The sequence below is a fragment of the Gallus gallus genome, chromosome 7, assembly GCF_016699485.2.
Source record: "Gallus gallus isolate bGalGal1 chromosome 7, bGalGal1.mat.broiler.GRCg7b, whole genome shotgun sequence".
NCBI lineage: Eukaryota > Metazoa > Chordata > Aves > Galliformes > Phasianidae > Gallus > Gallus gallus.
In genome coordinates, this window is record NC_052538.1 from 16,525,153 (window position 1) to 16,537,360 (window position 12,208).

General features: G+C 40.6%; 2 protein-coding genes across 9 annotated transcripts in view; one reads left to right on the forward strand and one right to left on the reverse strand.

Moving 5' to 3' along the window:
• GPR155 (G protein-coupled receptor 155) overlaps positions 1-2,520 on the forward strand; it is a 28,443-nt gene extending 25,923 nt beyond the window's left edge. For 7 of the 8 annotated variants that reach the window (XM_046943788.1, XM_046943789.1, XM_004942729.5 and 4 more), the window contains one exon: positions 548-2,520. In XM_046943788.1, coding sequence (XP_046799744.1) covers positions 548-770 — 223 coding nt within the window. In that variant the 3' untranslated portion in view covers positions 771-2,520. Of the gene's footprint in view, positions 1-494 lie in introns of all 8 variants that reach the window. The other variant, XM_015289600.4, reaches the window with a different exon arrangement.
• A 1,604-nt stretch (positions 2,521-4,124) lies between these two features.
• On the reverse strand, positions 4,125-12,158 carry SCRN3 (secernin 3). The gene is made up of 7 exons (NM_001257341.2): positions 11,978-12,158; positions 11,622-11,803; positions 10,931-11,130; positions 10,280-10,492; positions 7,650-7,812; positions 7,122-7,302; positions 4,125-5,941 (listed from the first exon to the last, which is right to left on the reverse strand). Exons 1-7 carry the CDS (start codon positions 12,143-12,145, stop codon positions 5,786-5,788), a joined length of 1,263 nt encoding a protein of 420 aa, NP_001244270.2. The 5' UTR covers positions 12,146-12,158; the 3' UTR covers positions 4,125-5,785.
• Between the last annotated feature and the right edge of the window lie 50 nt (positions 12,159-12,208).

The following is a 12,208-nucleotide window of genomic DNA, read 5'->3' on the forward strand; positions in this document are numbered from 1 at the left end:
TTAGTCGTCTTCCATTTATTCGTAGTACCGCCTGCTGTAGAAAATATTTAACCAGATATTCAAGTTAAATGGTCTTTGTTTAGGATATATGTAAGCAATTGTTTTCAGCTTGAAGCCGCAGAGAAATTATACAATGGTATTGAAGTGCAGATGGAGGTCCTGCTGCTGCAGGCTTGCTGCACTCAAATCATATTTTGTTGCAGAAATGGTCATGCTAATGAGTACATGGGAAGTAAGTATTCACTAAATAGGCTTGCACTGTGTGTGCTAGTAGGAAAACTGCTGTTTCTGTTTGTTGATATTTATGTACAGAGGCCTAAAATAACTTCAGATGTAAATTTTGCTTTTCATTGAAGTGTCTGTTGGAAAAGGTAGTGAACATTGGCATGTCCCTAATATGCAGAACTTGCAAATTCTCCTCTAGCGTGCTCTTAACTATCATGATGTCTTTCCTTGTTTCCTGCTATTTTTCCTTGCCTTTCCCCATCGTGCAGTGGTGATACCAGATTTACAGAACATGTGGGTGAATCATTCCTTTGACATACAGGTGTGGTGCAAAGATCTCCACTGGCATCTTCTTTGGCTGTGACCTGGTGAACTGGCTCATCCAAGTTGGCCTCGCCTCTGACCGTGGTGAAGCTGTGATGTACGGAGACAGACTGATGAAAGGAGGTGTCATCCAGCACATTGCAAATGAATTTGAATTTCGGGATGAATATTTATATTACCGCTTTGTTCAAAAGAGAGCGACTACAGCTGAGAGCCAATGACCTGAGCATGTAGACAGAGGACAGGCAGGTAGGGGTAAATGTGACCGTCTCTTCTGGGTTTGCTGCTGAAACTGGAAGTGTTTCTTTCTCAGGGCTCCTGGAGGGTCATGTTACCTTCTCTTGTAAAGCTAAGAAATGTGATTCTACTTCTGTCTGTTCTGAAGCAAATGATAGTCATTCTCAATGAGCGTTAAACCAGAAGGCAACTAGATCAAAACAAGGTACTCTGGATTTCTTCCATTTTCAGCAAAACAAATAGTAAAATAGTATGTGTCACTGACATATTATACATGCACTTACAACAGCAACTTTAGTGACCGGTGCCACAATGGAAAAAAAAAAACATATGTGAGGAGAATATTTCACGTCGCTATATGTTTTATAGCATTTCAATGTGATGCAATCTTGATCCTTGTTTAAGGTCAAGTTCCCACTAACTTCACAGAAATAGGAGTTCTTCCATCGTACCTCAGTTTTTAAGACTGTATACTCTTGATATAACACCAGAAACTTTTTCTGGCTGTTAACACCTCAGACCAGACAGTTTGTTTCCCCTCTAAATATAAAATCCTCCATTTGTAATAACAGAATTCTTGTGAAGAGATTACAGCATCATAGAATTAAAGCTGAGGAAATAAGGAGTGGAATAAAAAATGGTTTTCTACAAAGATACTGCAGAAACATACAGAAATAATCCCTGCTCCTCAAATTACAAAACAATATGATGTATTCTTACATAAACAGCTGGTTCTGAAGTTTTACCTTTTAGTGGTGGTAACAGCTTTGTCAGGAGTGGTTTTTTACTTTCCGGAGTAAGCCTCCATTATAATTCAGAAGTGCCAGCCTCAGATAGAGAACCTGTGGAAGCCTACGACACCTGTGCAAGTCAAGACCCAGCATTTTATCAAACCATGAGATCTTTTAAATAACATGCATTGACTTCTAAGTCTGCTCTATAAACAACCCTAATGGAGCATCCAGGTTAAGGTTTAGAAAAGCTGGAGATATCAGAATGTTATTATTGGGCATAAAACAGACTTTTCAGATAGGCCTCAGGTATCCCTTTGTGGTTTTAAGTGGTTAATCCAGTGTCATTCAGATTCCTGTGCACTGAAAGCAGAAACTTCAAGAGTAATTTGAAGAGGTTAAAGACAAACTATAGTATCTGATAGCCATTACACTGCTAGGAAAAGCAGTTCTAATGCTGAAAGAATGGCATTTATTTGTCTATATAAATTGTTACATAATGAGGGAAAGGAACACAAATACTAAAACAGTATTTGCTCATCTGGAATAGTCAAACAAATGACTTTTTAAAAAAGCACCCTTTAATTTTATTTTATTTTTAAAATACAGATTTTATTACAGCTACTTATGTGTCTACTTTGTATTGAGGACTGCAAACGATTTTAGCAGTATAAACTATTGTTCAGGAAACAGTCATTTTATGGTAGCTATAACTTTGCAAAAGATTTCAGTCGTATTGCATATCTTCAGTGTGCTCTGAAACATAACTGTATACGTATGCTACACAAACTGACATACTTAATGTTTCCAGCAATGTGGTAATTGACATTTGTATTGGGCTGTGGCCACAAAGGCAAACAATAGTTTTATTTCCATTCGAACTGCTGAAGACAACAACATCGGATACTTTGGAATGACTAGATATACGTGTCTAATGAGCAGAAGCCATATGTTTGGCTTCTGAATGTTGTAACTTATTAATAAATCTGATATTGATTTCAGAGTTCTGGTTGTGGTGTGATGCAGGCTGTGCGAGGGTTACGTGTGCATGCCAGTTTTACAACAAGTGCGTCGTCTTGAGAGATTAGTTTAAGTGGCTCCTGGATTTCAGATTGGCTATGTGGAGTATGCAGAGCGGTTGTTAATGGATGTCTACCAGTTTTCTTCTAATTGCATGCCTGCTCCTGATGCCAGCAAGAAGCTAATTCAGACCTTCAGGAATGTTTTGAAATCATCTCCTTACCAAATACTTTTTATTTCAGAAAATCCTTTAAATGTTCAAGCTTAACTAAGTTCGGTTTGATGGTCCTTAGTCAGCATTCTTGCACTCAGCTCTCTCATTTTCGTCATGATATCCTTGCCTCGGCCTCTTAATAATGGCTCTAATAATTCCTAGATTGGAAAACAGCATATCTGTTTTAAGTAAGAAATTGCTCAAAATGTTTGCTTACAGAAGGCTCCCTTTTAACAGTCTAATGAAAGAGGACATCTTTTGATAACAACTGACAAAGTACAGTTAGATGAACTGTTACAACACTGTGACTTGTGATATCATAGTCTGATGAGAGCCTATAATGACGAACAAATTGACTGAAGAAACCGTAAAGCAAATATGGAACGTGCTAATATATTTCTAAATCAGTGGAGATTTTTGGAAGCAAAGAACAGGTTTGGAGGAACAGTAGGAAGGTATTTAACTCTTATACCTGACAAATATTTGATTCCACAAGGGAGCACCTGTAGGCTTTAAAATAGCCGGCAGCTCAACGTACAGCAGTTGTTTATCTACTGATGTGTGTTTTTGGTAAACAGCTTTGCTTTTAAGACTTGGTCAGTGACGCAATGAGTTCTTTTGTTTTGAAGGTTGATTAGCTTAGGATAGATATCAGTTAACTTGGAAGCTGTATATTTTTCTTTTATTATTAGCTTTTAAATAATAATCCCTAATTAAGTCCGAGATTTAAAAACAACAACAACAAAATCTGTAAGGCATTTCTAGGTGAAATACATGCAAAGATTGCCCTCTAGAGGACATTCTGATGAATACATATTTTTTAAGTATGGCTGTGGGGCAGAGTGCTATTTATTCGTTGTGCTCTCAGCTTGTGTTTTGTACCACGTGTACCAGGAAGATGAAATCCCAGGAAGAAAGGTACCAAAATATCTTCTACTCTGTTGGCCGTGACCTCATACATCTGAACATATCAAATTGCTTTTACTGTGTATTCTTTAGACAAATAACTGAAAGACAACACAGAAACTAGAAGAACAGCTGGCCTATATCTGCATATATTACAGTCCGACCAATGTGTGTTTAACCTGATAACCAGGTTAACTACCATCCCGAGATAAAGTGGCCAAGAAGATTGCTTAAAAGGCCTATGCAACCACCTTCACTACTTCCATTATTTTATAACTTTACTAGCAGTGTTGTATAAAATTGTGTGTCTCATTTTGCTATGCTGCTTGTAAACTTGACTCTTTGGTTTCCTGCACAGTTTTACCTGGCATTTATTGCTTCTTTGAAGTTATGATGGAGCTAGTGTGGAAAAGCTGATGATCCCAAATAGGACAGCGATGCAAATTAATTGTTGGATGCAGACATTCTTGAGGAAAATGGGTAAACACAGCATATTTTTATTAAATATACCATCTAGTTCACAAACATCCACTGTACTATTGAATTTCTAAGAAGTGGTGATGGTAAGACATGCACAAAAGGCTCACAGTTGACTCAAGCTTACTTTCTTAGACAGTCTTACTTGTTACTGCCACTCAGTCAATATATGATCTCTAGAATAGGAAGCTGAAGAACTGTTACTGACCCATTCATTTATTTGTGTGGATCTGAATATGCTACCACCACATTAATCAAAAAGAACAAATTTTATCAAGTTTTCTTCATCTTATTTGTTTGGCAGCGTATTACAAACCTCATTTTATATGTATTTCTTATATCTGCCCAGATTGTTCTTTCCCCTGGGAATACAGAATGGCTTGCAAAATAAGAAAACTACACGTGTAGTTTTCTTACATCTGAGATGACTCTAGAAACTGAGAAATATAAAGTATTCATCAAAGGAATGGTCTGTCTGTGGGGATACTGCATCTTGTCACCTACTATCACCGTAGTTTCAAAGCTCCATTTCATTTTACACATTCTCTTCTAAAGGTCCACAGACGTACAGAGATTTTTTTCCTTCTACTTGTAATTTTTATCCTGCTTGATCACGTAGCAAAGTCAGAACCTTCCTTCTTTTTTTTGCTCTCTCTATCCCTCGCTATGGTTATTAAAAGTAGTGTCACAGCTTGACCACTGCTTTTAGCAGGACTGTGGAGGAAAAGCTTCATTAAATCAACTTCTTAGTCTAGCAATTTTAGAGTAACAAGGTATGGCTAAAATGAAGGGGAAAAAACTTGAAGAGTCCTTTTAAGTGCTCCACTGAGTATATGCTTATGTATCCTGACATTCGTTTCCAGTTGCCTCATTTAAAACAAACAAACTAAAAGGTTACGATAAAGGAAGCATTTAAAAAATAATTCCACACAATATTATAAAATGTATTACAGAATTAATTTAAAATAATTATATTGTATGTAAATAAGTTATTTTTGGTATCGGTGGGAAAAACAGGGAAAAGAAAATTGTGTGGTAACTTGCAAGATGCTTGCTTTACTGAATTTCAAGTAATCAGATTTCACAACAAATCATGATAAAGTTATGATTTGGATTCAGCATAGTTTAAGTTCTTAGCCTCATCCTATGTTAAAGGGGTAGCATATATGAAATGTACCTTAGAGAGTATTTATCAAAGAGTTAAACATCAATCTTTCTTAACCTGCATACCACTTTCCTATTAATTCAGTGAAAGCAATACTTTCTACGTTTTAGCAAGTCTTGCAGCCTGGCCATTTAAATTCAGGCAAGGAGAAATTCTGCTGCAATTATTATTTTGACTATAAAAGTTACACGTGCATAACATGGGGTTGTTCTGCAACTTAGTCAAGCTACTGGATTCTAATTGCATCTGTTTGTTGGTGTATCAATCTCTGTTGACAGCTTTTTGCCACTTACAAAGGTACTGCCTAGCTCTAAAGAGGCTTTTCTGCCTTGCTTCCTCCAACCAAAAGCTGTTTGGCCTGAATAGAAATCTGCATCTTTAAAACTGTCTGTACTAAATGACCAGTATATTGAAAATAGAAGGTAGTCTATAGAGCCACTCCATTAGAAGAGGTAAATATAAAAGCAATCCATTCAAACAGTAATTTTAACCATATATTTTGAGTTCTTCATCTACGCACTGTGAAAAAAGGTTAACCGGTTGGTTAATGTCAGTACATCCGTTCTGCAGGATTGATTCCATTTCACTCATCTTCCTTTTCTCCAGCGTCTGTATCTCTTCCAGCATTTTTTTGCCTTTGCCCTGCAAAAAGCCATGTGTGTTTCACTAGAAGCTGTACAAAATATGTAGTGTTCACCCCCACAAAATGCTGTTGTACTGTTCTTATTTAACCCTACAATTATTGGTAGAAGTTAGCACTATAGCAAATTTTCTTAGATATTTTCTAATACCTAGAACTCTCTCCACTTCCCTTACATACTTTGACTAATGTGCCTGGGAGGGGAGCTGCTCCAGGCATTTAAAGCCAGCAAAACTTCAGTGGGCTTCTTTGTTTTTTAGATCATGTTAACTGTGTAAACAGGAGAGACACTACTGTTAGAAGTATCTGCCTTCCTGTTTTACCTCTGTGCCCAAGTAACTTTGTGATCTTCTTTTCTTTTCTGATGTCCAGGGAAATTCCTCAATATCTACTGCCTAATGCTGTTATTTTGCCTGCTTCAGAATAACTTATGTGTATTTCAGATATTTCTATAGTGCTTGCTACATCCATGCTACCATTTAGATCAGCAAAACTAGGATCCATGTAACTGTTGGGTCCAGAGCTACCTACAACCTATATGTTGTAAACATGCTGCTTAAATCTATCTGGTTTTAGTATTTGGTACAACTTAGCATTGACAGCATCCTGAGAAGATGTACTAGTAACAGTGTTGCCATGATTGTCAGTGAGATGCTGATTTTGTGGGGAAAAGAGCTCTGGGGGAAGCAGGAGAGTAAGAGAAAAAATAGAAACAGAAGTTGGATTATTCAAACTGAGGTTCTGTTCCTAAGGTTGTCTGCCATGACATGCATAAGAGAGTCTGTCCATACCAAGCAATAGTAAAAGGCACGACCTCCTTGCTGGTAGAGACCAGGGCCCTGAAGAGTGTTAAGTACTTGTATTAGGAGCTGTGTATTTGCCTGCAGCTGCTCAACGATTTCCCTGTTGTCTGACTAGTACAGGCATACACATGGCCTGTTTCTTTGCAAGATAAGCAGCACAGATACTTCTCTAGGGCTACACATAAGGGTACAACTAGTTTCAGTTCTTAGTGTTAGAAACATATGCCTGCCAGATTCCAAGAATGACTGGCTTCTTGAGCACTACCATGTTCTTCGCCAGTCATCTAAGGGCATTTAATGATATCACATTAACAAAATGTGAGCAAGAAGCTTATATTAAACCACCTGCTTGGACTGAAATCTAATTTAATCAACATACCTTCATAGTTTCCATAACTACAGCAGCACTTTCATGTTTTTTATAGAGCTCGTGTCTTCGATCTGGCTTACTCTGAAAACGTGGTTGCTTCTTGACTGGGTCATCAGGACCAAATGTGGGGGAGCTAGTTTTTAATAACTCAGTAATTCCAGGCACAAAAATGAATGGCTTGAACACAGACCTAGGAAGATAAAATAGAACACAGATCTTCACTGATATAGTTGTGTTAAAAAGGAGTCAGTAGATTGCTGTATTTTCCCCATGCTTCTACTTCCTTCTCTCAAGGAAGAAGTTTAAAAAATTAAAAAGAAAAATTCTCCTCATGTGTTTTTAAGTCAGTGTGAGAGCAGCACGTTTCACTAAGTTGGTAGAGGGTATTAATGTACATAACAAGCATTACATTCCCCTTGCTATTTGATTGTAGGTTCTTTAGAAAACAAAACAAAAAGGAATATAGTTAGACAAATTGGTTCACTTTTCATTTAAGTATTTACAGCTTTTTATCATCATGTCTTGCTGCTGCATCACCTTGCAGGGTCTGGAGTTCCCGTAAAGAAGTGAATGCATGGCAGGTTAGGGTCCTGAGGCAACACGGACACCATGCTTCCAGTTGTCATAAAGCCACCTTCCATATTAATGCCACTCTCTTTGTCACGAAGAATTTCCATCATTGTTTCAGCAGTGATAGCACCTATTTCAGATACAAAACAATCATTTACACACAGTGCTATTTATACTGCCAACTGGTACGTTTTCTGCAACTGCCTGCTTTTAACTTTAGTAGGCAGCGGCAACCTTACTTTGTCTGTATTGGCAAAAATAAAAAAGCCAAACCATACTTCAATACATAACCCTTCAAAATATCGCTGTTTTCCCCCAAGTATTTATTTCAAAGAGCTATAACATTTTTGGCTTCAAAAAGGAGGAGGGAAGGAGGGCCTTTCCCACAAAGGTGAGGTGCACGGGGCTTGCAAATGGTCATCCACACAGTAACTTTTCACGTGAAAATTAGTAGCTTGGATGAAAGGCTGAACTTTCTAAGTATTGGGCTGGAGTCGAGAAGACAAACAGTCATATTGGTCATTGTGATCTGCACACAGATAATGCCATTAGGCTGCTTTGAAATGTAAAAAGTAACTGTGCATGGACTTTGTATGCCTTTGAAACGAAGCCCCGAGACTTTTTTTGTGCTGACCTTCCAAAGCACGAAAGCTTCAAGTTGACGATCGGAATGATGAACTTCAGTAGCTGATTTTATGCACAGAATCAACAGAAACTACAATAGCAAATCCATTTTTCCAGAAGTGCTAACTGCCTATGACAGGTATAGTACCAAATGTCTTTATGATAATAGTTCGTTCTTCTCAATGGGGTGAGAAGACTAGATGCTCATCATCTAGTCTTCACGTGCTGTTGCTGTTCCTATATACCATACACTGAAGCCGAAACCCTGGCACGGTAGCCCTAAGCAATCCAATATTCCAACAGGCAGCACTTGAAATACTTTTTTCACATCTGTTGTTCCGGTTGAGCATATGCTTAGAACAGAATAAGACTAATTAATTCACTGTGTTTTTTCTGCTGAGAAGGCCCATCTACATTTAGTCTCCCTGTGGTTGCCTTACTGAAATTCTGGCTTCATTAAGATATATTTTTAAACTGTCTTGCTGTTTGCTCTTAAAATACACTACTGCTAAGTCAGATGTGCCTTTAAATATAGATATATATACATGCAGTACAAGTTGTCTGTAGCCAGGCCTACAAGAAAATAATCTCTTCCTAGTATCCCCACAGTAGCCTGGGCAAGTTGGAGATAAAAATCAGCAAGCCAGACAAATCCAAGAAACCAAGCAGCAGTCGGCTTGTGAGCTGCAAGATGGCAACCTCTCGAGCAGAAAAGGTGTTGTCTATTTTCCACTAGAACTTTTTTTTTTTTTAACAATTACTTTACATACCTAAAATACATTCCTTATTTGAAATGTGAATAACGTTTATCTAAAAATGGTCTTCATGTGGTAGGAAGCAGGGGAAAGAAAAACGATGTAATGCCATGGAAGGAAAAAGCTGGGCAGGATGGATTAAGAAACCAGTGATTTTACTGCTGCTTTAAACCAAATAGCTTCTAGTTAGGACACCTATTTAAAATAAATCTAAACAGAACTGAAACCATGTGAAGCTGATAACCCGAACACCTAGTGTGATTGTTAAAATGGCTCAGGTAATGCCTGAAAATGGGGATTTAGAATGAAAACACTGATAGAATCCCAGCATTGTTATCATACAGGTAAATACAGGTATTATGAAAATGTTTTCAGTATTCAGAACCTGCAATTCCCAAAATGAATGCAGGATTTACGTGATCGCTAAAGCAGGAAAGCAAAAAGTAATTGATTGTGATGCATGAACTAAGTGCTGAACTTGGTCTGACAGAGCTCAGCCAAATAAGTAAAAACCACTGGGGTGCAGGGTTACTGGAGTTCAAATTAATTACTTCAAATGAGCGAGTGAAGGCAGATGTATCAAAAAGCTGCCAGGTGGATGCAGTTTGAAGTAATAGCTTCTCTCTAGAGAGGTCTGAAAATAAATAAGTTGGTGATTAAGAGCACCTGCTTAGAGTACAGAAAATTCTTTTATTCTGCTCTGTGTTTCATTAGGCTGCAGAAGGTAAGAGTAGCAGTTACAGTGAAATCACTAAGATTTAAAAAACAATCTCAAAAATGAACACAACATTTTGTATGTGAACACTGTGCTGGTGAATGGGGTCAGATTAAAGACGTTCATAGGGTTCTTTATGGCTGCCAACCCTTGGGAGTCTGTTTCAGCCTCTGCTTTTAGTTACAGGTACAGGAGTAGTATACAGCATACCAGAACCATTCAGAGTGAGGTCTTACAAACTCTTTAGCAGAAGGGTCTCAGTGTTGTTACTGTAGTTGGGCATTTGATATGGGGTGCTTGGTTTATTTTCTTCCTCGTCATCAAAGTGGCAAAAATGGACAAAAGTCTCCGAAGTTCAGTGTTTCTCCTTTAGGAAAAACATGTTTCTAAGAAGTCCTGGTTCATCAGATCATATGAAAGTTTGCCCACATCAGAGGTTTACTCATTTATGATTTAGATTAATGTAGCTCGCCGTACAATCTTAAACAATCCAAAAAAGATACCTTTATGTTTGTTCAGAAGTTTGTAGCCTTCACAGTAGCGGCTCCTGGATGTAGTCATTCTGGCAGTATTTACATAAGAATACGTGGCAGCAAAATCGAATTCCTTTTCCCCATCCCACCAGCCCTTGCTTTTGGCATATTCCCTCATCTCCGGATGTTCTCTGTCAATCTTGGTAGTGATAGAGAGCTGGTTGGAAATATTCCGCACACCACCTGTTTGTAAGGTGAAAAAAGAATCATTTGAATACAGTGAATGCTTTTTCCTGTCCCACTGTTTACGTTTAATTCCACTGCTACCATCACATTTCAAGCTCCATCCTGACTGTTCCTATCTTTACGTTCTCAAGACATAGCTTGATACTTCAGGGCACATCGACCTGTTACCCAACGGAATTCATTACTACCATCCTTAAGACGGTACGTACTGCTGCTGTTCTCATCCTTACCTGCTTGCTGTCCTCTGTTCTCCGAGTGCAGAACTCTGAAAAGGCCCTCTGAGCACTTGCTACCCGAGGATGCAACTCCCGGTGCCTACAGGCACACATCCATGTCCCGAGGCTAGTTTCGTTCCCTCACGAAGTGGTAAATGAAAGCTAGAAGATTGCCACTTGTCACCACATCCAAAAGACTTAAAGAGAGCGTCATCCATACCTTCTACTTTTTCGGCTGCCCAATGTTTTCCTGACGTTTCCAGCACCCACGCTTCCTTTCTGTCAGCTATCAGAAAGCTGTTATGGTACGTAAAGGCCATGTGGCTCTCCATGCAGTTTCCTCCCTGCCCATATTTTTCTAGCAAATCAACTATGACAGTAAGAGCCTTTTCGGCTGTGTCTGCTCTCTCAAGTCCAAGCCTAAAACAGAAGGAAGACGTTATCTTTGGAATTACAGGTTTGAACGTAACTATTCAGCACGAGTATTCAAACTGGTCTGGAATGCGTGAGCGGTTGTCATTATTTACATGGAGAAGTGTGGCTAGGTATGTGTGACGGGGAAATAGGAAGCGAGGCTGGACCTTAGGAAAGGCCTACCCACTGGGTCCTCAAGTGCAGCCGTGCCCTCGTTAAGAGTCTTCTTTCAGATCAGCTTTGTAGAGAGTGAATATGATAACTTCCTTGTCAGGCTATTTTGGTGCGCGATAGCTCTCCCATCCCAGCTCCTGGCAGAGAGGAACGAGCTAACTGCTGTGCCACTAAATACTTATTTTTAACCACGGCGAGAACAGCAGAAGAGGCAGATGTGTTTCCTGCACGCGAAGGCACCCATTTACCCACGTAACTCAACGCAAACGCTTTGAAATGAAGTTCTGTATGCAGTCCCATTTACCAAAGCAGCGTGTGCAGACCTTACGAGATCCATGCCCAGGAGCGCCTCGGCATCGCACACCTCCTCGCGGCCCCACACGGCCTCGTTCCCGATGCACACCCCGTGCTCGTTGGCGCCCATCTCTGCGCCCCACAGCCACGACGGGCGGCTCAGGACCACGGCGTAGGTTTGCTCCGCTTGCTCGACCGTGATGTAGGTGCACTGCAACGAGCCGCGGCAAAGACGTCGCCTTTAACGCCGCCGTTCCCGAGGGCATCCCTCCCTCACCGCCACCCCGCGCACCCCGACTCGCCGCCGGGGCCGCTCCGAGGGACGATCCCCCGGGGGCGTCTTCCGTGAGCGCGCCCCGTCTGGGCGGCCCCCGCCGCGGCTCACCTCCAGCTGGGCGCCGGCCGGGTGCGCGGCGGCCGGGACGTACAGCACCTCCTGCACCTCGTCCGACGGCCGGTCCGAGTTCTTCCCGAACACCACCCGGCCCCCGGCGGCGGCGGGCGGCAGCGCCACGAAGGTGTCGCAGGAGCGGGGCGGCGGGCGGGCGGCCATGCTGGCGGCGGGGAGGAGCGGAGCGGCGCCGCGCCCCGCAGGAAGGCCCGCCCGCCGGCCCGG